This window comes from Cornus florida, unplaced genomic scaffold (assembly GCF_030987335.1).
Source record: "Cornus florida cultivar Cherokee Brave unplaced genomic scaffold, ASM3098733v1 CherokeeBrave_3.0.0_Hap2_Chr09, whole genome shotgun sequence".
NCBI classification, from domain to species: domain Eukaryota; kingdom Viridiplantae; phylum Streptophyta; class Magnoliopsida; order Cornales; family Cornaceae; genus Cornus; species Cornus florida.
In genome coordinates, this window is record NW_026775579.1 from 52,655,446 (window position 1) to 52,683,103 (window position 27,658).

At 34.1% G+C, this 27,658-nt stretch overlaps 2 protein-coding genes across 2 annotated transcripts; both read left to right on the forward strand.

Annotated features, from left to right (window-relative positions):
- The first annotated feature begins 401 nt into the window (after positions 1-401).
- On the forward strand, positions 402-18,917 carry LOC132272613 (SCY1-like protein 2 A). The gene is made up of 12 exons (XM_059773727.1): positions 402-483; positions 872-1,167; positions 4,725-4,851; positions 5,651-5,712; positions 5,849-5,935; positions 7,064-7,150; positions 9,382-9,495; positions 10,685-10,813; positions 12,738-12,800; positions 15,506-15,667; positions 15,802-15,920; positions 17,560-18,917. Exons 1-12 carry the CDS (start codon positions 402-404, stop codon positions 18,518-18,520), a joined length of 2,289 nt encoding a protein of 762 aa, XP_059629710.1. The 3' UTR covers positions 18,521-18,917.
- A 123-nt stretch (positions 18,918-19,040) lies between these two features.
- On the forward strand, positions 19,041-22,550 carry LOC132273929 (mannan endo-1,4-beta-mannosidase 5-like). Its single transcript, XM_059775038.1, has 5 exons — positions 19,041-20,608; positions 20,781-20,978; positions 21,108-21,230; positions 21,325-21,527; positions 21,874-22,550. Exons 1-5 carry the CDS (start codon positions 20,273-20,275, stop codon positions 22,241-22,243), a joined length of 1,230 nt encoding a protein of 409 aa, XP_059631021.1. The 5' UTR covers positions 19,041-20,272; the 3' UTR covers positions 22,244-22,550.
- Positions 22,551-27,658: the final 5,108 nt, after the last annotated feature.

Below are 27,658 nucleotides of genomic sequence, written 5' to 3' on the forward strand. Positions count from 1 at the left end.
AGAAGAGCAACATCCACAAATCTCATGTTAATGGAATTGGAGCAATAAATGACCTATAATCTGCCAGATCTCCTACACATATAATACCAATTGGCTATTTGTGTCCAGAGAAAACTACTTTAGGAGGAACTACTGTCTTCTAGATAACACTTCCATGGGAATCTGCCCCTTGCAAACTATTACTAGAGGCTTGATTTAACTTAGTCAAATCTTTGGTGAGCCGCCTCCACCATTGGTATGACTGATTCCACCACCAGCATCCTAAAAGAAGACCATATTATCCTTAACCAGTATGGGTTCTGGATGTCCTCCAATTCATGTTGCACCTTCCAGTGTTCTCTGCCTCGTTAGCTCCTGACAAACCAACCACACATCTCGCGCATGGATAGTTTTCAGTGCATATGGGGTGGTTGTCCTTGCAGGACTGTCCCTCTTACCTCCGATCTTTCCAACACACTAGAACAGCTCACCCTAAAGACCAATGTACGCAACATCAGCAGAGTCACTGCAAACCTTCTTTAACCCTAAATCAATAGCCTCACAACTTATGTGGGAGACGGAAGCTAGAACAGTAGGAGTAAATTCCATCTGGTCTAAAACCCCAGGATCCTTTAGAAGTTTTTCAGGATGCATTTGGTGTGTATACATGACACATCACAGGTTAGCAATTTATTACTGTTTCCAGCAAGCTCCTTCCCATATATATATATATATATATATATGTTTCCTGATTTAAATTAACCACAATTGTGGGGAAATGATGGATTTATTCTTAGGACACCTACATGTGACGGTAGAAAATGCGGTACTTTGATTTGTCATCTTGCCATGTAGTTCCTGTTTTTTTTTTCCGAATGTTACAAGTTTTAAGTGATTATCATAAACTCTAGCTCATTTAGTTCTGCTTCAGTGATAGTTTTTATTGTTCTGCCAACCACAAATCAAGAGTATCTAATTTTTTCTAATTCGATTTTGATTGAGCAGGAATATGATGTTGAAGATTCTGTGCTGCCCCTTCAGCCATCTCTGGATTACACTGCACCGGAGTTGGTTCGAAGTAAAGCATCTTCAGTTGGATGTTTTACTGACATTTTTAGTTTTGGGTGCATTGCATATCACTTGATTGCTCGCAAGCCTTTGTTTGACTGCCACAACAATGTAAAAATGGTAAGGTTTTGATACAAATTTGTAGGTTTTATATAAATTGACTGTTCAAAATGTTTATAGTATAAATAGTACTCTTAATTGAATAACAGGAAAAAAACTTATTACCACTTGATGTAAAAAGTTAAGACTGCATCTACCAGCACAATTTATTTTCATTCTCATTTAATTTTGGCCTCTTATTGTTCCCGTGTTACAATTTATAAGTTGACTGGTGGAATCCATTTCTTTTCTGTTAAATAGGCCAACTGCTCTTGCCATGTAAACATCTTAAGGGTATTTAGTTCTTTTGTTGTTCTTTCAATTCGGTTTTTCTAAAGGGTGCTATTTGTTAGGTCTTTAGGATTTAGTATTGAAATTTTTATAAGAAAATAAGAATTTGTATTTTTGGTTTCAATTTGGTTTACTTTTGAAAATTAGTTGAGTTGGAGTTAGAAGTCACCTCATAATCCATGGACTTTGATGATGAGAAATCGAAGACCAGACGGGTAAAAGAAGTAAATTAACCTCTTGAATTTACTAACCAATTAGGGTACCATCTTGTGCTATCATATAAACTTATTTCATATGTATTATATATCTGAGTCTAGATATGAGCAAGTTTATAATTGAAAAAGTAAGTTGTAAATAAAATGGAATTTGAGTGATCAAGGTATCGAATCGATTGACCCTCACTATTTTTAGTTCAATCGATTGAACGAAGAGTGGATTGCTACCTTGCGGGACTCGATTTCCTATTTTAGACCTATTTCTTTTGACCTGAATGAAAGCTATTTAAATGCATCTAGGGGTTCTCAAACTTATATATATATATATATCAGCATAGGGACAATCCATATAGAGCATTTAGTATGTTTAGAGCTGATTTTATCTATACCATTATCGAGCATCTTGCATTAGAATGTTGCATTAGATGGTGTGATATGATTCAGAGCATTAGGTATGTCCTTGAGATGCATTCAACATTATCAACTCCAAATCAAACAAAAAACTAAGTGTCCGTTTGGTTACCTGGAATTGATGCTGGAAAGTGAAAAGAAAAGAAAGTGAAGTTTCTATTATGCATTTGGTTAGCATGAATTTTTTTTTGAGAATTTTGTGAAAAAATATTATTTTATTAGTTTGGATAGCATGAGAGTGAAAGAAAATGATTTCACGTACCAAAACTACCCCTATGAGTTCAATACTAAGTAACATACATATTTTTTTTCAATATGCATCATCATGCAATAGGAATAAGTCAGTAACACGGGCATAACAAGAAATAAAAATATAATGATACAACTTTCACGGGAAACTAAAATTTTCGCATGTTTTATGGAGGAAACTTTTTCGGGAAAATCAACTGTTCCAAGAATCCTATTTTCCTAAAAATATTATTTTTCATCCTAACCAAACTCCCAATTTTTTTTTAAAAAATTTCTGTTTCTTTTCTTTTCTGGCTAGTTGACGCTAACCAAACGAATCCTAAGGATTTGAATTGCTAGTAAAGGAGAATGATCAGAAGGAAGAGCCGGTTGTGTTAGTGAATGGGTTTGTAGATTGACAATTTCACCCCAAACAAAAACACACACACACACGGAGTTGTTGCGACTCTTCTAATTGTTTTTTCCCCTAGTTGGTACTCACACACCCCCCCTCTAAGGAATTGTTTGCACCTAGCAGGAATCGATCCTGAGACTTGATGCTTCATGAGGCACTAGGGCTTAAGTCTTTTCCATCTAGGCCAACCCCTTGGGGTTGTGACTCTTCTATTTTTAAAACCACCTATATTAGATTTCTAGATACTCTATTTTTTTTGATAAGTGATTTCTAGGTACTCTATTATAGCCAGGCTTTCTTTAAATTAATGGAAACATTTGAAGAGCTTTTTTCTTTTCTCTATATCTTTCCATTAGTCTCTTCAATAAATTAATAGCCCCCATTGTTGACCTTCACGGCATAAATTCATATTTATTTTCCAACATTTCAGTTTCCTGGCTTAGTCGTTGCTCAATCATTCTCCCAGAGTTTCATAGTGTAACTCATTAATTTAGTACCATGACAATGTATATCCCATACTTCAGTACTATTGAGCCACGTGGCATGCATTCTCTTAATTGTTATTCTTTTTTTTTTTTGTGTTGTTCCCTCCTTACTGAGATTTTTATGAACAAATAGAAGAAAATAATGTACAAGGCCAAAAAGCAAGGGCATACCCTTGCTACCCAAAACAAACTGCACTACCAGAGATTAATTTGTAGTTCTTTCTTAAACAATTATATGCTACATTTATATTGTTTTTTTGCATTATTCCATACATCTCTAAAACGTATACCCTTGAACAAGTGAGTTTGCTGGCTCTATGGACACAAGTCAAAAATCTTCATTTGGTTTTGAATATTCTCTCCCTCAATTGGTTTATTATCCCTTCTCCTATTCAAAGTTGGGTGCAATTAAAAATGTTGCTTCGGAATTTTTGGGATTAAGTGTAGAGCTCCTGGTAGCATGCTTTAGGCACCCGCTCTTTGTATTTGTACTCCTTTAAATGAGTACTTTCTGACTTGGAAAATCAGATTTTTCATTTTTTTGGGGGTTTCACTTTGGGATCCCTCAAGTCCGTTTTGTTGATTCTGGAACCTACTGAGTGCGAGCACCTGATAGCTTTATATGCACCTAAAGGAGCCTTGGCTATGGTAGGTTGAGGCCTATCGACTGAAAGAGCCTGATTTTTTATTTTTTTTTATTTGGTGGAGTCTACACACGCTTTTAACAGCCACGGATCAAAGTCATGTAAATCATGTTGAATTCTGTGATTTTTTTTGTCGAATTTGTTTTGATGCACACAGACTAGAAAATTTTCAACATTGAATTCCTTCAATTTATATTCATTCGTATGCCATGACGATGCAATTTTTGTATATGTTCTCATTTAATTAGAAGTTGGGTAAAGTGCAAGAAACCCCCCGTTACATACAAAAATGTGCAAAAATCCCCTACAGAGCAAATAAATACATTTTCTCAATTTGAAGACTTAAATACCTGAAATGCTATTAAAGCAAAAGAGAAAAAAGAAAAAAGGGGTTTTTATTAAAGGGTATTTTGGGGATTTTATAAAAAAAATTGGTCAAAATTGACAATCAGGGGGGCAATTTGCACAAATTTTCAAATGTTAGGGATTTATATGCACATACTAAATTGTAGGGGTGTTTTTTGCACATTTTTTATATAAAGGGATTTTTTGCACTTTACCCTTGAAATTTCTATGTGGTAGGAACTTGGAGGTACTCCCATACTCTTTATATATGTACTCTTTTGAATTTGTTATTCTCTGACCAGAAATATTATTAATTTTAGGATCAGTTTTCTGTTTCATTATTTTTATTTTGAGGATTCTCCAAGGCATTTTAAGCCATCCATTGGTCATTACAATTTTTTTTTTGGGTGTAAAAATTAGTTGTTGCAAATGTTACATTGTTGAAGTTCTTACTAGCTTTTGTCTTCTTTTCTTTTGTATTTATTATTTTTCCCAATCCTATATTTAGTTAATAGTGTTTATTACTTGTGATTCTTGCCCGCAGTACATGAATAATTTGACTTACTTATCCAGTGAGGCTTTCTCATCTATCCCATCAGAGTTAGTGCCCGACTTGCAAAGAATGCTTTCTGCAAATGAGGCTTTCAGGCCAACAGCCTTGGATTTTACAGGTAAGAATGCACGCCTCTTGTATACTATTAAGTATATCTTGTTTCCATGTATATGTAGATGTATACATGCATATATTCATGGTAATGTAGGTGAAAATGTTTGTGAAAAGTCTTGTACTGTTTACAATATAATGAGCAAGAACATATAACACAAGGAAAATGGAGAAATGAAAGTAAGCAAATGGGATGTAAACAAGTTCAATTTCACTGCCTATTATAAAGCTTCGAGTAAACTATTCTCTTGTCAACACTATTTTCACTTGCATCTCTTGATGAGCACTTCACCAACAATCATAGGGCAGTATTTATTTGATAATATGTGCTAGCCTTGTAGAACTCTCCATTTTTTTTTTTAATCCCCTATAAATAGAGCTTAAGCTATAGCCTCCCATGAATTTCCTCTTCTTAATTGGTCTAATGTTAATGGATACTCATGTGTTGTGATATGACTACCATTATGAATTTCATGTCAATTACGAGATGAAATTGCTCTCTAGTGTTATAATATTCCATGTGTGAGTGCAAATAAAATTACTTGCTAACATTGGCGTTGTTAATTTGGTACAAAACCAAACCTAAACAACCTGAATGAGCAATCATGATTCCACTTACATTATACTTTGCATTGTGAACCGTTCTCATTTGTATAGTAGGAGAGCCTAACTTGGTTTGTGTTCATCCATTGTTTTAATGTGAAGTAGTCAACTAATTGTAATACTATAGGAACTAAAAACTGTCAGTTTTAACTGTCTCATTTGAATATGTTATTGTTTCTCAAAATTAAGTTATTTCTTTGCAGGTTCCCCCTTTTTCCGGGAAGACACTAGGTTGCGTGCTCTTCGCTTCCTCGACCACATGCTTGTATGCATTGACTTTTAAGTTTGGTTGTTGCATGCTACTTTCATGAAGTTGCCCTGGAGCACTATGCATGAAAATAAAATGTAAGCAGGCTGATTGAAATAGGATATTTTGAGTAATGAATCTTATTTTCTTTCAGGGAAGAGATAACATGCAGAAGTCTGAGTTTCTAAAAGCATTGTCAGATATGTGGAAGGATTTTGACTCCCGTGTGTTGCGGTATAAGGTTTGCATTATTTCTTGTATAATTCATACTATATATGGAGTTACAATTTATCCTTTCTAGTGATTTTCTGCCTTTTTATTGTATTTTTCTAAGTAGTAAAGCATGAAGTTTCACATCGTCTTCAATACTTCTATTTTCGTTCAAGTGTCTGGTTACATTTCAATAACAAGCAATCTGGGTATCTGTCAAGTTATACATATCAATGTAGTATCTGATGTGTTTCCAATTGGTCTGTAATCCAAGTTTTTGCAATATTTGGTTTGTTTGCTTTGGTGCATGGTTGTTAAAATCGCGATTCGGATTGTAGGATCATATCCCAAAGTGCTAAATTGATCCGGATTGAATGGAAAATCGCTTGAAAGCAGGATCACAGGAGAATCAGTAGGATCGGAAGCAGAATCATAGAATCTTACGATCCTACCGGTCCCACCAAATGGAGTTGTTTTGTTCTTTCTTTTGGAGTTTTTGGGCCTATACCCAACCAGGATCGTAGTAGGATCGGAAGGAGGATAGCAGTAGGATATACGATCTTACTGGTCCTACTAAATGGAGTTGTTTTGTTATTCATTTGGATCTTTTGGGCCTATAATGCATTCTGTACAAATAAATTTAAGGCTTTTAAGTATAATGTCCCACTCTTTTGTCTAATTGCACACACACACACACACACACATATATATATTAAAAGAAAAAGGAAAAAAAAAGAAAAAAGAACAAAAAGCAGGAATCGAACGTTAAAAACACAGATTTTTAAAAGCTAGGACTTGCGATTACTGCAATGATACCTTCTTGAGCTACATTCTCCAACATAATTGGACAAACTTATCTGGTTGTCCCTAGTTCCAAGTTACACATGCTAAAAGTATTATTTCTGTGTGTTTTAGCTTTATTCTCTGTTTATATTGAAGATATTTGTTTTGAGAAAGTTAGTTTGAGTTATTTTTCTACTAGTTTTGTAGAATCTTACAATCCTCCTTGATCCAATCTTTCGGACCCCCATAGATCCTATGTGGAATCCTGATCTTGACAACCTTGCTTGACTGTGGATGATGTATTTAATTCAGTGCTCTCTTTTATTGCTTTTGAGCCACATGAACACTTTTGTGAATTTTATAATGTTCCATGCAGGTTCTTCCACCTCTCTGTGCTGAGCTTCGGAATATGGTAATGCAACCGATGATTCTGCCAATGGTCTTAACAATTGCAGAGTCTCAGGTACTGTAGTTAGTTCATCCTTGTGATCCGAATTCTGCATTTGGCATAAGTAAAAATCAAATAGGCCCACGAAGCTGTTGAGGCTTATCTTGATAGACTAGTTATTGAGCACAGCATATGTGAAAATCAAATAGGCCCACAAAGCTGTTGAGGCTTATCTTGGTAGACTTGTTATTGAATACCGGTAGACTTGATGTTTTCACATAACCAGATGTCTCAAATATTCTGCTTTATTATGATATGAAGTAAAAGGACATAAAATACGTTTGTTTTAATTGTATCGGTTGATGCCTAGCCCTGTTGTTGAGTAGTTTGTTTACTTTCAATCATGCTTGAAAAAACTCTTCAATTATTCTTTTTTGTTCTTAAAAATACTAATAATTACTTTTTTGATCTTACTGTTCAATGTAATCATCCTACATCTACAATTTTTTTTTTTAAAACTCACCTTTTAATGAAAAATCCCTATCATTGCTCCCATTTTCTTTTTAAGAATTATTTCATTATTATTTATTGGTCAATAGTCTATGATGTAGAATAAGAGAAAACAGAAGCATCAGATCTGTTTCTATCTGGGAAATAAATAAGAACAAAAAAAAGATAATGCATATTTTGTAGATCAGTAGATGTAAAAAAAAAAAAAAAAAAAAAAACACCCCATTCAGGAAAAAAATAAATAAATAAAGGTACTAAAAGAAGTTTATGGAAAAAAAAAAAAAAAAAAGAATAGTACATTACAATCATGAACCTTACATAAGTGCAACTGTGCCATCTTAAATTGCTGTCTCTTAATTCCAAATTCCCTTTACATAAGTGCAACTGGGCCAACAAGTTGATCTTTTAATTTTAGAATGTACCAGTAGTCAAATACTGCATGTATGATACGTTGTCGTGTGATGCAGGCACAATCATGAATGATAGATGCATGTTGACAATATGTAGTGTTCTGATAAAGCATCAGCTAATGCTACCGTAGGAAATGAATATGATTTTTGGAGAGACTCATCAAAAATAAAATTATATAATTTTAGGAGAGAGAATAAGAAGCATCATTATTTTTTTTGAGGTATTTTGAGAATTGACAATAATTCACACTTGTAATTGACAGTTGTGTATAGCATGTATACAATTTTGGGGGGCGTGATTGCTTGTCTGCAGTGGCAGACTTGTAATATATCTAGTTACAAAAATTGGAAGTCGTGTATATCTTTTCTTATACCAAATTTAAAAGATACCGGAATAAATGAAACATATATCTCACACCTTATTTATGTTTGTTTTAGCTTTTCCTTATGTTTGAAATCATTATTTAAAAGTTGATTTTTTTTTTTCCCCTGTAATATTTCTTTTATGATCAGATGAGATTGGGCAGTTAAGTTTGTTTTTCTTTTGGGGGAGTTTAAGAATACATATGCTGTACTTCATTTCTTTGCCTTCCAAATTTCAATATAAATGTTCTCATATGTTGCTTTGTGATTAATACAATATTCATACATTCGTATTCATGCACATAATACACACATGTTCATGTGCGTACCACACAGCAGTACTACATGTGTGTGTGAGTACCCGCGTACATTTGCACGTGTATTTATGAATGACTGCTTGTATTTTTAAAAATTTATGTATGTTGGTATGCATTCATATGCATATGTTACTTGAATTTGAAAGTTAATGAAAATCCACAAGAATATATGAATATGATTCATATAACTTACACTGTTGAGTGGTTAAGGGCCCTATTTGGTCCTTGTGTTGCTTTTGTGGGATGCATACCCCTTTTGAAAGCCTTCTAATGTTATCTTATCAGAAAAAAAAAAAAAAAAAAAAAAGGTAACTCACTGTTAATTATATGAAGTTAATTTTACTTCATGCCTGAATTTGTGTTTGGTGACATCATAAGGTTGTAACCTTCTGCGCAAGCTTTTAAAATTTAATTTGATGCCACAACATTGTGACAATTCTTTTTCAACATTTCATTTTACTTGATAGGTTTCACCTGTAATTGTGCATTTTTATAAACCACTTTATGCGGTTCATCACAGAGTACCTGATATTGTGTGACCATAGAAGAATAATTTTAATTTCACGGTCATTTACCATGTCATGTGGTAGATGCAAAATGTTTATAGGATTTCTGATAATTGATTTGTTATCAATTTGGCTTTTGTTATTATTGCTGCATGATTTCTTGGTTGAGATCATTGGTTGATGTCCTTAACCTATTGCAGGATAAAAATGATTTTGAGCTATCAACACTACCAGCTCTTGTTCCTGTCCTGAGCACTGCTGCAGGCGAGACACTATTGTTACTTGTGAAGCATGCCGACCTTATTATCAACAAGGTATTTAAAATTAGCCAAATTTTATTTCTTTGGTTTTTTTAGATTGGACTTGATTTTTGTTTCTACTGATTAAGTTATTAGCTAGTTTATTACTTTTGTTTCTTGCTCTTCATTGATTATTATTTATTTATTTTTGGGAAATTTTCATCATAAGTAAGTGTCCATTTGACTAGTTAATATTCTCCTGGTTTGAACCCATAACCTTGCTTCTTCTTTTTTTTCGTTTTTGTTTTTGTTTTTTTTTTTTTTTTTTTTTTTTTGAAATGTCTCTCTGATCTAAACAACCTCTTCCTACATTTGATTTTCTATGCAAACTCTGAATTACTTTTGTCTTGAAATTCCAACTAATTGTTTTATGGAAATTCAACAACTTACTGTGATCAATATGTCTACTACTACCACTATTGTTATTATTATTGTTGTTGTTGTTTTGCTTCTAAAATCTTTTTAATTACCCTTTTCCCAACTTAACTTAAAGTCTTAGCCTCCATATTAATTAAGCTTAGAAAGCATTACTTTAAATCTTTAAAGTGCTTTCCTGCATCAGGCTGTTAAGTTGAGTGTCCTTGTAATTCCCTCTTCTTTTACTTCTTTTATTTGTCCCTTTTAATTACCAAAGATATTAATTACACACCCTGAATGTAGTTTCTGTGACTGTTAGTATTGACAAAATTACACACACACCTACACACTCACATGCACATGAGTCTTTGGCTTAATCCTGCTACTAATTAAATGTACTTTTTTAATTTTTGGATAAAATGATTAGAGATTCTCAACTTGCTTGAAATTTAATATCCTGTTTGTATTCTTAATTGAAAGGACTTACTTGTGGCTGAGACCATTGTTAAATAATTTAACTAGATGTTAGATCTGTTGTCTTGTTACTCAATTTCACTTTCTATATGAAAAAGAAAGCTTGACATTTTAATCTTTTCTTTCCCAGATCCAGAAGCAAATTCAGTCAGAGATATTGTTGAAATTATTCTATTTTTTCTTGCATTAGTTGCGCTTTATAATGGTTTATTGAATATTATGATCTCCATTTGAGGTTTTATTGTTGTTCTGGAGACAGCATGTTTATATATATATATATATTTTTTTTTCTTTCTGAACTAGTCATAGAAACATGTTAAGCACCACTGTTCACAGTCAAGTCATAATATCTTATGTCTTGTAATTATGACAGGCAAGTCAAGAGCACTTGGTTTCACATGTCCTCCCCTTGGTTGTTCGAGCTTATGATGATAATGATTCTCGCATGCAAGAGGAAGCATTGAAAAAAACTGTAACCCTTGCTAAGCAACTTGATGCTCAGGTGACTGCCACATGACATTCTTATTTTTAATTCTTTACGTCAATAACTTGCTTTTTTCTTTTCCTTTTCTTCTTATTTTTGGTCGAGGATGAGTCAGACTTGGGTAATGGAGGGTCATCTACTTCATAGCATTCCTGAGGGCAATTATCTGTACTGAATTCTCTTTGATAGCCGGAATCCTTGACTTGCATCCCTCCACTTCTCATGAAATTATATCCCCCCCCCCCCCCCCCCCCCCCCCGCGTCCAAACACCACCACACACACCACCCCGAAAAAAAAAAGAAGTGTCTACTGATATGTTAGTAGATTATATATATATATATAAACATTGGGCTAAACAAGAGTAATATAGAAAATTCCCTTTAAAGTAGTTTAGGGAATGGAGAAGACTGCTTAATTGCTACATATGTTCACAGGGGGAGAAAGAAATATATCATGCCAACTATCCTCTAAGCAAGTTAGTTTTGCAAGAGTGACTGCTGCTGAATTGGTTTCTCCTTGTTAAAATTTGATTTGATGTGGTGGGACTTCTATGGCATTCTCATTTTAAACCAAGCTTCATGGTAAGTTCACATCAGGTGTTGCCTGCAAGAGCTTGAGATATTACCACAGGATTAGATTCTTAAACACATGGATGACTAATTGAATTTGTCCTTGTTCTTAATTTGGTGTTAGATATAAATTAGACTGGTTTGTGCCAATAACAGTATACATAAGTTTCTGATTGTGGGACATCCATTGCTTTAGGAAGTAGTTACCATTAGGGCTGTAATTGAGCTGAGTATTGGAGTGTTCAGGCTCAGAAAATCAATAGATCTGCTCGAACTTGACTTGAGCTTGATGGAGCCTAACCTAAATATGATCAAGCTTGGCTCGGCTATGTATTTCAATCGGTTTGAGCTCGATAACATGCACGCTGGCGTAGTTGCAGATATCTTCATTCATCATCAATGGAAATTTCAAAAACAGAGAGATGAGAGGCATATGTAGTTGCAGACTTGCATGTGCGATTCAGAGCTTTGAGGTCTCCCGCGTGTTTGCTGGGAAATGATTTGTCACTGGAGGTTGCATATGTAGTTGCAGACTTGCATGTGCGACTCAGAGCTTTGAGGTCTCCAGCATGTTTGATGGAAAATGTTTTGTCACTGGAGGCTTGCTGGTTGCAGACTTAGCAGCAATGTTCTGTTGTGTTTGCTGCTAGGGTTAGTATGAGAAGGAGTAAGACGATTAGGTTGAGAATAACCAACGGGCCAGTGGCCCAGTGGTACCAAGCCCCTACTTCTCAAAGGGAGGTCAGGGGTTCAAACCTCGGTGTAGGTATGGGTGTGTGAGTACCAACTAAGAAGGAAAAAAAAAAAAGAAAAAAAAAAAAAGATTAGGTTGAGAATAGGGGTTTGGTGGCTTATATATCATAGGGTAGTTGGGCTTGGGCTGCTTTAATTTTAAGATGAATGGATTGGGTCTATTTTAAATTTTTTTTTTTTTGATAAGTAGGTCTATTTTAATTTTAAGAGGGATGGGTGGTCTAATTAATTTCAATAGGAATGGATTGGGTTGTTTAATCTCTATCTTTTAAGTAACTTAAGGCCCAAATTTTTTTTATCTATTAGTGTATATATATAGAGCTTCTTGTTCACGAACACGTTCACGAACTAACGAGCCAAGTCCGGGTTTTTTTAGATTGGCTCATTTATTAATCGAACTTGAAAATTGTGTTTGAGCATGGTTCCTTTGTTAAACAAACCAACACAAACCGAGGTCATTCACAAAGAAAAAGTATTTTACTTCCAATAACTAAGTAAATAATGCATAAAAATTTGGAATACCAATAATTAGATAGAAGTTTTTGAAAAATGGTATTATAGACTTGCTTCATTTGACTTTCTAATAGTGATTATTTGTATTTATATTGATGTTTTGTAGTTGGTAAAACAAGCAATTTTGCCCCGTGTTCATGGCTTGGCTCTTAAAACAACAGTTGCGGCGGTAAGTTCCTTTTTTTATTTTTCATCTTTACAAGGTTATGTATGTAATCACCTTAGAGGTCAAAATTGTTTGCTCCATGTATATCCTTGTTAGAATCTATCGTTTTAGCATTGTTAATTGATGCACAATCATTGCTGTTAGAAGTACGCCGTGGCTCCAAAAAAATGCTAGGGCCGTTGAGGTCGGTTAGTTGAGCACTTAAATTATACTACAGGCTTGGGGTGGCAAAATTGGGGCAACCTGTCAACAGCTCTCGGAACCAATAACAATAGGTCAAGCAAGTTACAAGTTGTAAATTTATCTAACAAATAGTATTAATTAATTTACTTTTCTAAGTAGCAGCTAATTGATTGATTCCATAGATATGAGAATCTATATTTGGTTCCAATTCACGAATGACCTTTTCCACTCCATTCATTATGCCTATGGTAGTCTTTGTGAATGATGTGGTGTGATATTAGTTATGTGAATTCAAGAAATAACCTAATAATAAAAATGGCAGTCATTAGTAGACTATAACATAGAGTAGAAAACATTAAACATATACCTATTTCATACTGTCTGAATGCAAATCATGATGCAGTTGAAAATTCCACCGGCTTATCAATGATCTTCCAATAATCCTTATTGTATCGGCATCTGTCAAGATTTACAGTTTGGCACATTCTACAGTCTCATACATGAAATCTGTCAATGGCTTCCGAACTTTGACAATATCGTCAGCCTTCTTCCAGAATTCCTTTTTTCCAGAATACTTTTCTTTGACAATATGGCTATTAATGTTTGTGTCTATGTCCCAAAATTTTCTAGAATCCTTTTCTTTTTAGAAATTTTAAAGGCCTAATTATATGCTAAATAACAGACACGGATATGATATGACAGGAACTTTGACAATATCGTCAGCCTTCTTCCAGAATTCCTATTTTCCAGAATACTTTTCTTTGACAATATGGCTATTAATGTTTGTGTCTGTGTCCCAAAATTTTCTAGGATCCTTTTCTTTTTAGAAATTTTAAAGGCCTAATTATATGCTAAATAACAGACACGGATATGATATGACAGGGGTATGCGAACATGTTGAATCTTAAAAATGCATGACGTGTCTGCAAGTGTCCAAAATGTGTCCAACGTGGATACTGCATCTTCATAGATGTTTCTGTGCTTCCTCCTCCTCCTCTCTTCTTTTCTTTCTCTCTCTCCACCATACTGTGTGGTACATTCCCCCAAATAAGTGTGGCCACTTTATACCTTTTCAAGTAAGGAGATGAAGATTGGTAATGCTCAGACATTAATGTCATTAACTGACTTGTTCTACTAGATTTATGTGGTAGAACAGCCACAATGATTCACTGCTTTCCTATCTTATTATCGACTGGCCCAGTCTAACTGAATCTATTTTGTACCTGTTTGTGCTACAACAAACGCAGCGAACCCAATAAATGACCAAGAAATACGACATAAAATAAACACGCTACACACAAAGAACACAAAGATTTAGTGTGGTTCGGCAAAACCTACGTCCACAGTGAAGATCTAGCGAAAGAATTCACTATGCAAAAATCTGGCGATTAGAAGTCTCACTCTCTCTTTTCTGAGATTTTCAGTGTCTCTTGATCAACCCATTCCAAACCCTAAGCGCCCTTGTATATCGGGCTACGAGAGTACTAAACAGGGTCCACGACCTACTAGTAAAAAACCAGATAAATAATTTTTTTTTCCTCTGGAACGCTGCTCCGCACAAAGCTCAATCAATGGGTCGTCGAGTTGAAAATGGGTTGCAACGTGATCTGGAACCAAATTCGCGCCACAACATCACAGTTGCTTAAAAAAGAAGTATGATATTCTCTTGTCTCCTAATGATAATTTGGCTCAATCAGAATGTTCTAATTCCTAACTTCTCTAGTCTTGTGTACCGGAGAAGAGTACAATGGAAAACACGAGAATATTATCCTTAACATTCATGTTAAGTATCTAGTTTTGATTTTCCAAACTCGACATGTTTAGGACTGCAACGTGTGGGAAACTCTGAAAGAGTAGGACTTCACAGATGCTGGTCCCATCTATGTTGGATGCTGTTTGTGGTGGACCAAGTTTAAACCTAGCACTCAACACTATTTGCATGAAATAACTGCCCTCAAACTCAAAGTTGCATCCTTAAGCTAGTTAGCTTGAGCCTTTTACTATTGCAAGAAGCATTGACCCCTAGTAAATCATGTGCAATTGCGAAACATCATAAGCAGTTCAAAATTTCTGAACTTTGTTGCACAGACTTGGTCGGGTAGGTGTATCAAGCGTGGGTATGTAGACCAAGAAATAAAGATTTATCATATATCCAAATCAAGATTAATGGAAGTTGGTTGAATAATCATATGTATATTTTTAATATTTGTCTTTTATTTTCTAGGTAAAATGACAATGTGGGTACTTCATTCGTTTCGAAGCAATAACGTAATGAAAGAACATCACTTCTTATGCATCCTAATGTAATAAACTTGAATTATCAGAGATGCATAATAGTTTGATGTCCAACGAGACAATTCTGACACATACTTCTACTCATTCCCATGCCAGTGTGTATGATGCGTATGCATTTAACAGAGCCCATGTAACATAACTCTTTATTAATAATTTCCATGAATTTTCAATGGGTGCTGTGCCCGGCAATGAAGTCTTTGTCTGAAACTTTAGTGGTTTTCTGCTGGCAGGTGAGAGTAAATGCCCTGTTATGTTTAGGTGATATAGTTCACATGCTTGATAAACCTGCTGTCTTAGATATCTTGAAAACTATCCATCGTTGCACAGCTGTTGACCGATCTGCTCCAACCCTTATGTGCACCCTTGGCGTTGCGAACTCAATTCTGAAACAGGTACTAGTTTTCATTGATAGCTGCTTTGCCCTGACACTAATATAAAACAACTTGTATCTTTTTTTTTTTTTTCCCCTTTCATACTCGTGGAATTATAGCTTATAGTTCCTTTGTTTGTTCTGCGTTTTGTTCAGTATGGGATAGAGTTTGTTGCGGAGCATGTCCTTCCACTACTCACACCACTACTCACTGCCCAACAACTGAATGTTCAGCAGTTTGCCAAGTACATGCTCTTTGTTAAGGATATCCTCAGGTATTGTTTACCATCCGTTACAACTCTCTCTCTCTCTCTATTTCTCTTCAGTGCATAATGTAATTACATCGCTGTCTCCCTAAGGGGCCCTTTATTAGCAGGAATCTGCTTTCTGCTGTCAACCTCCAAAAACCAGAATAAAGTATAAATCATGTTTAATAAAATATATTTGCTTATTATTTTTAACAAAGCAATTCCTAATTTAAAGAAGAAAAAGGAAAGCAAGAATGTTTTCTCACTGTAAGATGAATTGCTTCTGCCCAGTGTTGTCAAAGGCGCGCCTAGGCTCCAGGCTCATTCATGCGCAACACTTGCGCTTGTTGTGTGCCCAGGTGCGCCTTTGACACTATTTGCGTGGCCGAATTCCAGTCTGGCTAAGGTTCAGACCTGCACGGAGGAAAAAGAAGAAAAAGGAGGCCTTCAACTTATCCTCCGAAGGGCATTTTTGCTACTCATTCCATGTTGTTCACGTCCTTGGAGATTGGCATATTAAATAAGATTTTCTCATCTAGATGGGTAAGTTTGTATGCAATAAATTCCTTAGTTCACGGGCCCAATTTCTTTTCTCCATTCCTTTTGGGTCAGTGTGAGGGTCCACATTGAGACCTTTTTTTCTGGGCGGGCACTACTAACCAAGCCAAACCCTGTTCTCTCCGATAGGCGCTGGTAGCTTGCTTCCAAGCCTTGCCTTATATGATAGTTGTGGCCATGGCCCGAAGGAGCCTTAAGCACTTGTATGCGCCTTTAATATGGAATATGATTATGCTTTAATAGTAATTTAATTTTTCCATTGTATGTCAAATCAGTTTATTTGAATAAATATTTGCTTTCAAATATCATGATCTTACTTGTTTAGAAATTGATTTGGTTTTGTTACGACATTTAGAAATATTGTGATTTATTTATTTGACATTTAGAAATATTGATTTGGTTTTTTTGTTTCCCAATCTTTGTAGCAAAATTTTCATGTAACAGGATGGTTTATTTATTTGGCATTTTGATTCTTGCCTACATGCTTTATCAGTTGCTAAGATGAGAGTACGCAAAATGAACTAGAATAAAATTAAATTGTAGGGCAGGCCATAGGGCTGCCACACCTATGAATAATGAAATACCGAGGACAGTTACTACACAAATTACTGTAACATGTCCGTTGAACTCTACTCCTCCTAGCTTGAAAATTTGCTACACAAATAAGACCACAAACATGTCAAAAAGTGTCTAGTCTCTAATGTAACCTTTTAAGTTTTAACAATTATTCCCAATTCCAAAAAAAAAAAAGAAAAAAAAAAGACACAATTACTGGATCCTGCAACTGTTTTTAACTTTCAAATTATTGGAAACAGTAGGCGCAATTTTGCTTTCTGTTTCAACTAATGAATTTATAACCACTGATTTTGCTTTCGAGTGAAAGCAAAGCAGAAAATGATTCCTTATAGTAAAGGGACCCTAAAGTTGTCTGCTGTGAAATTATTTTTATTGGGGCGGGTTGGGTAGGCAAAAGTAGATTTCATATAACAAGGTGTACATTAGAGCCATGAAAACTATTCAAGTTTTCCTCCAGTCTACAAAAGATTTGCAAAACATTATATATGTGGTCTCTTAATTTTGTGGTCCCTTTCTGTTTTGTGCATTACAGGAAAATAGAAGAAAAGCGCGGAGTAGTTTTGACTGACTCGGGAATTCCACAGGTGAGACCATCTCCTGCTGCTGGTGTACATCAGTCAGAACCAGTAAAAAGAACTATTTCAACTGCCCCATCTACTACGATGAGCAGTCCTGCATGGGATGAAGATTGGATTTCAACGAGGAAGGGACCCCCAAGTCTACATTCCTCTTCAACAACCATTTCATCCATTCAGCCTGTTATAGCCAATCAACCAATTCAAGTTGCTTCGGCGCACACACAATCCCCTATGATATCTGCTGTATCTAGCCAGCAAACTGCGGTGTCATGTCCACCAGTTGATCTAGAGTGGCCCCCTCGGTCATCTTCTGGAGTTAATCATCAATTAGGTGATAACGAGAAACAAAATCAGAATGCAGAAACATCCACTGCAAGTTTTGATGATATAGATCCTTTTGCTAATTGGCCCCCACGGCCTAGCGGTTCCATAAGTGCTTCTGTATCTTCCAACGGCTCTACAATGTCACCATCAGCTAATAAATATGGGTCCAGTTCAAATTCTAGTACCCCAAATGGTCTGAATTTTCAGACAAATGACAGTAGTACCAGTTGGGGCTTCAATATCCAAAATTCTGTCGAGCCATTGAGACAGAATCAAGGTAATTCAACATTGAATACCAGTAGTTTTAACAGCGGACTCAACCCTCAGAGCTCTCTTGGGTTTTCAAAACAAAATCAAGGAATTTCAACTTTTGGCACTTACACTGATGCGAAAACAAAAGATCTTGGATCTATATTCACTTCTAGCAAGAGTGAGCAATCTGCACCTAGGCTTGCTCCACCTCCAACAACTTCTGTGGGCAGAGGAAGAGGAAGAGGGAGGGGAAATCAAGGGCAATCCGGTTCTTCAGCATCACGCTCTAGCCGTGCCAAATTGCCATCTGAGCAGCCACCCCTTATGGATTTGCTATAATTGGGATTCAAAATTCAATTTAGTCTCCGGATGATAAATGAGTGATGTGAATCAACAAGTATAGAATCAGTACCACGTGCCCTAGGACTGTTGCATGTCCTGAAATATCAGAGAAAAAAGATAGCAGTGGACACACACTCCCCAGCGCGACGCCAGTGGCTCTATGCGATTGTAAGGTTTGTTGTAGGATTGGTTTGTCTTGTTTCCTATGGTGTTGCATTCCTCAATTGTATTTTGTCTCATTTTTGCATTTGCCCTTTCCTTTTCTTGTTTATTATCTTATAATTATAATTTTGGTATTGAGAAAGTCTTATTCAAGTTGATATGTATTCTTCAGAACAGTCAGTTCCCATGAATGGGGTCTATGAAATAATAATACAGGACGAAATTGCTCTTCCATTCATCTTTTATGAACAATTTAATTTTGTTGTCTGGGTTTGAGACTATTTTTTGAAATGGTTTGTAATGAGATTAAAGGGAAAATATTATACAAAAATTGAGGACTTCTGTTGCTTTGTTTTGATTATTTTCTTTTATCCATCCCTATCTAATCCAGTGGCCTAGTTGGTTGGTAGAGTATTCTGAGCAGGTGTGTCCGTGTTTGAATTTTTTCTCCCCTTTGTTTGCCAGGAAAAAAACAAAAAAGAAAAAAAATCTGGGAAAAAGGATTTTTGCAGTGCTTTCTACTTTTTCAAACCAAAATATGAGTTTGTTATAGCATTAAAATAATTGAATTTATGTTAATTACAAACAGATATATGTCATCCATGTTTAATTTTGGTTGGAATAGGTTTGTCATGTTTGGTTAACTGGTTTTCAGGGAATGAAACAACCTTCCACGCCATCAACACATCAATTATAAAACCACCCACATGGACCACCCTGCAATACGTTATGCTAAAATTAGCCATTCTTGTGATGTCATGACCTTTAAAAACGCATGTTACCTTCAACTGACATTTCAACGACCCAACAATCAACAATCTTTTTCTCTCCCTTTCTAACTCGCTTTCTAACTCGTAATGGATCCTCTGCTGAAACAACATAACGCTCACACCGTCATAGCACACGGTGCTGTTATGATCCAAATCTTAAAACTATCATCCATGTTTTCAGGAAATGAAACAACCTCCACGCCATCAACACATCAATTATATAGTCACCCACATGGACACATATGCAAGACGTGCTAAAATTAGCAATTCTCTCTAAGATGTCATGACCTAAAAACACGCATGTTACCTTCAACTCACATTTCAACTACCATCCTTTTTTCTTGATCACTTTCCAACTCTCAACTTAGCTGCTGTAATAGTATCGTGTTGTACAACATGGACGATTTTGATCCCTACAAACACAACGTCCCTGCTGCTGTATTGCACGGTACTGTTACAGAAGAGGTTCCCAACTAAACAATCTCTGTCTAAAACAATATTTTTTTGACTGTGATGGCTCCACAACAATATAAAAATACAGTTTCTCATTTTGAACTCGTGATCTTAATAGACCAAACCTTATTGTTGTCAAAAAGTCTACAATCAAACCCACAGTTTCAGACCGTTCAGCACACCAAAATCTATGCTTACATTTTTTCTTTCTTTCTATTTATGGAATTTTTTTTTTTTTTTTTGGGAAAGTTATTTATGGAAAAATTTCCTTATCCACATTTCACTATAAATAGTCACCATAACCTCATTAGTTAGTCATCCACAAATTTTCTTGCATTGTACCAATATTTGTCTCATCAACCCAATGGCTAGTTTGATTAGAATCACCTATAATATTTGGGCACTTCTTGTGTTCTTAGCTCTTGTTTGTGAAGCTAGGGTTATAACCGATGGTGGGTTTGTTGGAACTAGGGGAGACCATTTTGTACTTAATGGCTCACCATTTCTCTTTAATGGGTTCAATTCCTACTGGATGATGAATCTTGCAGCTGACCCCATTGAGAGGTACAAAGTATCTCAAGTGTTCCGTGAAGCCTCTGCAGCCGGCCTCTCCGTTTGCCGGACTTGGGCTTTCAGCGACGGTGGTGGTGATCGAGCTCTGCAAATGTCACCTGGCATTTACAATGAACGTGTTTTTCAGGTCACTTACAATAACTCTTTGTATACAGTCTTATTTCACTATTAATTAGTATTACTTACTATTCTTATTTTTGTTATAAATTTGTAATTTTTTTTTATTGAGATTAAAATCACATTGAGTCTCACTTCAATGCATCTCGCGAGTATAACTTGAGTAGCATTGCTTAATTCAGGCATTAGATTTTGTGATTTCGGAAGCAAGAAATTATGGAATTCGATTAATTTTGAGTTTGGCAAACAATTACAACGATTTTGGAGGGCGACCACAATATGTTCAATGGGCTCGAAATGCTGGTGTGCAACAGCTTAGTAGCAACGATGATTTCTACACTAACCCAGCGATTAAAGGGTATTACAAGAACCATGTTGGGGTGAGTATTCAATTAAAAATTTAATTATTTGTGTAAACTTTAGTTTGATGATTTAATTAAATTTTTTTGCATGTACCTGAACAAAGTTGACAGTAATTTTATAATTTACGTCCATAATTTGTGTTGCAGAAAGTACTCACTAGGGTTAACACCATAACCAGAATCCCTTACAAGGACGATTCAATGATCATGGCATGGGAACTCATGAACGAGCCTCGTTGCCAAGCTGACTACTCTGGAAGAACGATTAACGTGAGCATTGATCAACGTAGCCACAAATTTATCATCAACTTTAATTTAATTTAAATCCATTTTGCTAATTAATATTGAAAATGATCGAGTGCAGGGTTGGGTACAAGAGATGGCTACTTTCGTAAAATCCATAGACAACAAACACTTGCTGGAAATAGGCATGGAAGGGTTTTATGGAGATTCAATGTCTGAGAAGAAGCAAAATAATCCTGGTTACCAAGTTGGCACAGATTTCATTAGCAACAATCTCATCAAGGAAATAGATTTCACAACTATGCATGCATATCCCGATATATGGTAATTAAATTAAGTATTCTCATTCGAACATTACTCAGTAACCTAGTTGATACAGCACCCAGTTTTCGAACAGATATGCCGGAGTTGAGAGAAAAAAGGACTTTTTACTATAAATTTTTTTCTATGATGGTATAATGTGATGAAACACATTTTCGTCACAAATTACCAACAAATACTCTAACCCTAGGGTGACAATGAATTCGAATTCAGTACAATACACATATGTTGTTAATAATTAAAACTATTAGACGGGGTGTAACTTATATATATATATATATATATATATATATATATATATATATATATATATATATTCTAAGTATCGTGCATTATGTTTTTTTTATAGGTTGTCTGGACAAAATGATTACTCACAAATGGCATTTATGCAAAAATGGATGGGAAGCCATTGGGAGGACTCAAGAATGATACTAAAGAAGCCACTGGTAATAGCCGAATTCGGGAAGTCTAGTAAAGATTCAGGTTACAGTGTAAATGGAAGAGATATATTCTTGAACACTGTCTATAGAAACATCTACAACTTGGCTAGAAGTGGAGGAGGCGGCGGCATTGGTGGCGGATTGGTGTGGCAGCTCATGGCAGAAGGGATGGAGCAATATCACGACGGATATGAAATAATCTTACCGGAAAATCCCACCACCGGTGGAGTCATTTCCTCACAATCTCGTCAAATGACCGCATTGTCTCATTTGTTCTGAGCAGACCGCAAAGTACTCATCCATGATCCCACCCGGACTAGCTCGAAGTCATAATTAGTTTTTAGTAGTGCAATTAATGAGTGGAATGATTTATTATTATTATTAATTTTTTTGTTTTTGTTTTTAAGAATAGGAAGGAAAAGAATGAATTTCACATCAGATTAATTTTATTGTTTTGGAATTCCATCAAAAAAAAAAAAAAAAAATTATTGTTTTGGACAAAGAGAGTTCAAAGATGTAATTTTTGGCTAAATATGGCTAATATTTTGAGCTCCATGTCACCTCTAACATCAATTTTGACCAAGTTAAGGTATCTTGAAAGTCGAATCCCATTAGCCAAAATATAATTAGATGGTTCTTTTTTATCTTTCTTTATTTTTTAATTTAATTAAATTTTAATATGTGTACCGGCCTCTATGCATTTTCTTATAAATAACTTGTCGTGATATAAACAGACCACGTTAAAATGGACTAATCAATTTGGAATCCGAATTTTTTTCAAATACAACACGGGTGCTATATTGTATCGGATTGTTCACATCTCACACGTGTAATCATGCACGCATATGTGCACTGTAAATCATCTGGTAGAGTACAACATTGGATCTAATACAACTAAAGTGAAATAAGTTGTAGATTAATTGATTCAATTTTCTTCCCTTTTAGTTTTAACTTTTAAAATTGTAATCATGAATTATATAGGTGTTATTTAAGATAAATTATAAAGTTGCCCTTAATTATTTTTTATGACTCCATTGCTGATCTCACCTATTGGACAAAAATACCCTTATTATTCATTAAAAAAACAGAGGTAGTACTTTAAATCAACAATATTATCACTAGACTGGGCAAAATCAGAAAAGTTTTAAGATAATGGATGGAATTCATTGAACTGCTAGAAGATCTTTGACCTGCTGTGTGACCCGCCATCAAATTGACGTCTAAGCAATATATATATATATATATATATATATATATATATATATATATATATAAAACTCTAAAATCCATATGGAGTAATTTTGCAAGCAGATTTAAAATAAAAAGCACTAAGCTATGCAAGCAATTTCTCTTCTCTTTTTCTTTTTCTTTTTCAATGGGATCAATGCAATGCATTAAAAGACGTAAAGCGTTGATTCACTGTTTATTATATGGATATAACAATGTCCTTTATTTCAATGGCTTCAAATTGCAACCAAGCTAGCTAGGTCAAAAACTATTTTTATTATAATTGTTCATCATTATTGGTGGAGATCTTACTTGGATAATAATCATAAATATAACTTTTAATCTAACCAATCTATCCTAAAAGCCTACATTCATGCATTTGTAAATCACCCAACAAAGAACTATGGCCAGGGGAGCTGCATTGATTTTTTTGAAGTAGTTCCATTGATTTTTTATATAATTGGTTCGTCGTATCGGTGATCCTTTTTTAAATCGTAATATCACATCCATTTTTATATATATATTCGCACGTTTTACTGTGACCATTAAATTTAATTTAACGGACCAAATTCACCAATATCCTTGAGCATTTCAAATCCACACGATAAACAAGAGATCACTATTTATGTGTGTGTGTGTGTATATATCTTGTTTCTTTCCTAGAATTTACAATGATCTCTTATTTATTAATATATTTATATGTGTGTGTGTGCATATATATATATATATATAGTAGTGTTCGATTGCTTCCGGGAGCAAGAAATTAGATACTCACTTTTAATTGTAGCCTTAAAATCTAATTCTACGGCAATTAGTTAATTTACTTTTCTTTTCTTTATTTTAAAAAACTTACATTTTCTTTTCATATCTTTAAATATCGTTAAAGAAAAATGACAAAATTAGACAATTTATTAAAGGAAACAAGACTAAAATAATTTGGCTACTTTTTCGCCTGGTTTTGTCTGTCCAGTAAAAAAAATAATCAAAAGCAATATAAAAAATGGTCATTAAATAAAGATTGCTTGAGAAGTTTTTATAATTTATCAATAGAATTGATAAAGTCTGGGAAAGAAACTAAAAATGATGACTTTTAATTTTAAATTAATTTTACTTCGTCTTAGCGGCTGCTTGCGAATTTGGCAAAAAGTAACCAAATTATTTTATTCTTGTTTTCTTTAATAAATTGTTTAGTTCTGTTATTTTTCTTATTAACTTTTTATTGTAGAATTAAATCTCAAGATTATAATTAAAAGTAAGTATATTAATTTCTTACTCCCAAAAAGCTGTTGAACGTGTGTGTGTGTGTGTCCCTCAATATATATATATATATATATATATTGAGACCTCACACTTTCCCTAACATCAATGATATCTTTAATTTGCAACATATTAAACAATTTTCATTAGCAAGGACAGTCCGAATCTCCCGACAATTAGTCTCAATTTGTCTCCCATTTTATCATATTTCACGCTCAGGCATGCCCAGTTAAACTGTTAAAGATCAAAAAGAAAGGAGAAAAGGGAATTTATTACTGCTCTACACTTTTACCCAAATAATATGCACTTGAGTAATGACAGGAACAGAATCTAACAACGGAGCTTTTTGTTATGAGGGTACATTTCTATATATTCACATCCACATTATTTACATGTGTAACAGAGTATTGGGGCACATGTCAAAGGAAAGAAATTAAGGTTGGTTTAATTTAGTTTTTAAAAATTCAGTTAAAAAATGTTTTGTTTTTGAAATATTATGAAAATAATTTTCTGAAATTTCAATAACTTCTTTGTTTTAGAGAAGTGAAACAAGCACTGTTTAAAAAGATGCTATGCTTTAGTGTTGTGCATAGTGACGGATTGAAAGAATTTTGTGAGAGGGGACGGATTTTTAATTTGTGGGGGCAAACTTATATAGTGGGTTCATTTTAATAATTTCAATTGAAGTTTTTATAAAATTTTAAAAATCTAAAGTATAAAATGCAAAATAAATAAATAAATCAGTGAGGTTGAATTGTAATTTTAGTGGGAGAATTTTCATAAATTTTTAAAAATTTAAAATATAGAATAATAAAAAAAAAATTCAGTAGAGGCAAATTCTAATTTTAGTAGGAGCATCTTTATAAATTCTAAAAAAATTAACGTAAAAAATGAAAATATAAAAAATTCATTGTGGGCATGGTCTCACATTGGGTCCATGCCTAGTTGTGCATGCCTTTAAGAAAATATTTTTTATATATATATCCTAATTTTTACAAATAGAAATAACTAGTAATTCTTATAATAAATATTTGAACAAATGACACTCATTCTTTGAGGTATACCATAATTATGCAGCCTTATCCTATCGATTTAAAAATTACATTAGCCTCTCTGCTAGTGTTAAGAAAAAATATATATATATATATATGCAAACACCCGCAATATTATCCCTAATAAGGTTTAAACACTCAACCTTTCTTTGGGTTGAGAGATTATACCATCTGAGTTAATGTCAATTGATTATAATGCATTTTAGGTTAACCATTACTAATATTATTCAAGGACATAATTTACTTATGTCGGTGAAATTAAGTTTCAAAATGCCTAATTTGCCTTTTTTTCGTTTCACTTTAACTATATTTTTCAACTAAAATAATATAATAAACATCGGAAGCAATTAAGTAAAATTATACTTCCTAGACTCCGTTTGTTTCGACGTAAAATATTTTCTTTTATTTTTATTTTTCGGTGTTTTGCAAAGGCCTGGGTCAAGGATGAGATCAAGTCTATTGGGCGGAGCATATAAAATAACTTGTCGAAAATTAATGAGTAAGTTATTTTCGTTAGATTTTAATATTTTTTTCTATGTAAATATTTTACGACAATTAAATATCACAAAATAAAAAAGTATTTTCTGAAAAATATTTTATATCCAAAAAACCTAAGTCTCGTTGAACAAAAATGTCAAATAGAAGAAGTCAATGTAAGTTTCCAATCAATAGAGACGGCTTGTGTAATTATGTTATAGGTTTTCATTACATATGTTCATATCACCTAAGTTTATTTCTTTTTAGGATTAAACATTCCAACACGCTCCCATGTCTGGGTTATTGCTCTTAGAGTAATTCTGAACAAAAATTGCTCCGACACCTCTTCTTTAAATTGATAAAATAAAATACCTAAATTACCCTCAATTGTTTCAAGTATGTTTTTATACTTAATTTGTTAGACCTTTATACCCCTCAAATGTTATTACTTAAAAACTCGCCTACGTGTCAACAATCTATTGGCTGTTGACCTTAAATTATTATTATTATTATTATTTTGGATTTCCAAGGTGTCTTTACATTTTGTCCGCCGAAAATTTTTATTTTTATTTTTTAAAAGTTAATACTTTCATGTTTTTCTAATTGAAATTAGGCAGAAATGGGCAAAAAGGGAGAGGAAAAAAAAATATATAGAGGAGAATCAAAGTCTTAGTCCTAAAGCATGGGAAGAAATGGGGATTTGAAAAAGAGAATCAAATGAAAGCAACATACTCATAGAAAAACAAAAAACAATCAATCCCTTTGCCTAACCCCCACCCACACTCATCATTTTATTAACTTTGGCGCCGATTTCGTAGCGCGATCCAAGGGCTTCCTAAAAGCCCGCCATTCGCGCCTTCCCATTGCTCAACAAATTTTCAACAAGTGGCCGTTATTTTTGCGGTTTTCAGGTTTTGATTACTGCCTCTAAAACCACACCCAAATTTAAATTCCTTACTTTTTTTTGCATGTAATCGGGGCCATTTATATGCCGTGGTCGGGCGTGCGCCAAACAAACTAGCGCCAATTTCATACTCCGTGTTCACTGTTGCCTTGTGTGAAATGACTCGGTGCTCGTTGAGTCAACTCAAACAAGTACACTCGTGTACTTTGAACTCTTGAATTTTTTTTTTTTTTTCTTTTTTCTTGGAAAATTCAAGAAAAAACCCTGCTAAGTTTTTATCATATGAGAAATTATTTTTTATTTTTTTATTTATTTATTTTTTGAACCCATCTGGGGAAAAAATATTTACTGTATTAATTTTTTTTTTTTATTTATTTATTTATTTTTTTTTTTTTTTGCGTTTGGAGCAGTGAATCAACAAATTTAATTTGGAAGTGAAGAAAAATTTAGTTCAAATTTTAAATTAAATTTTTTTTTTAATTTTAAATTTAAAGCACCAATTAATTACTCCCATGCACTTAGGTATTTATAAATTTTTGTTCACCCAAGGATGATGACCGAACTACTTTTGTTTAAGGCATGTACTAGAGATGATGCTTCGACACACTAACGGCCACATTCCAAACTCACTATTTTTCCTTACTTTTATTAAAAAAAATCACTCTCTCCTATTTAGTTTCCAAATTTAAGATTATCGATCAACACCATTCAATTTAATAATTAAGGCAATTATAAAAAATATATATATTTTTTCAAAATAGAAAATACAAGGAATTG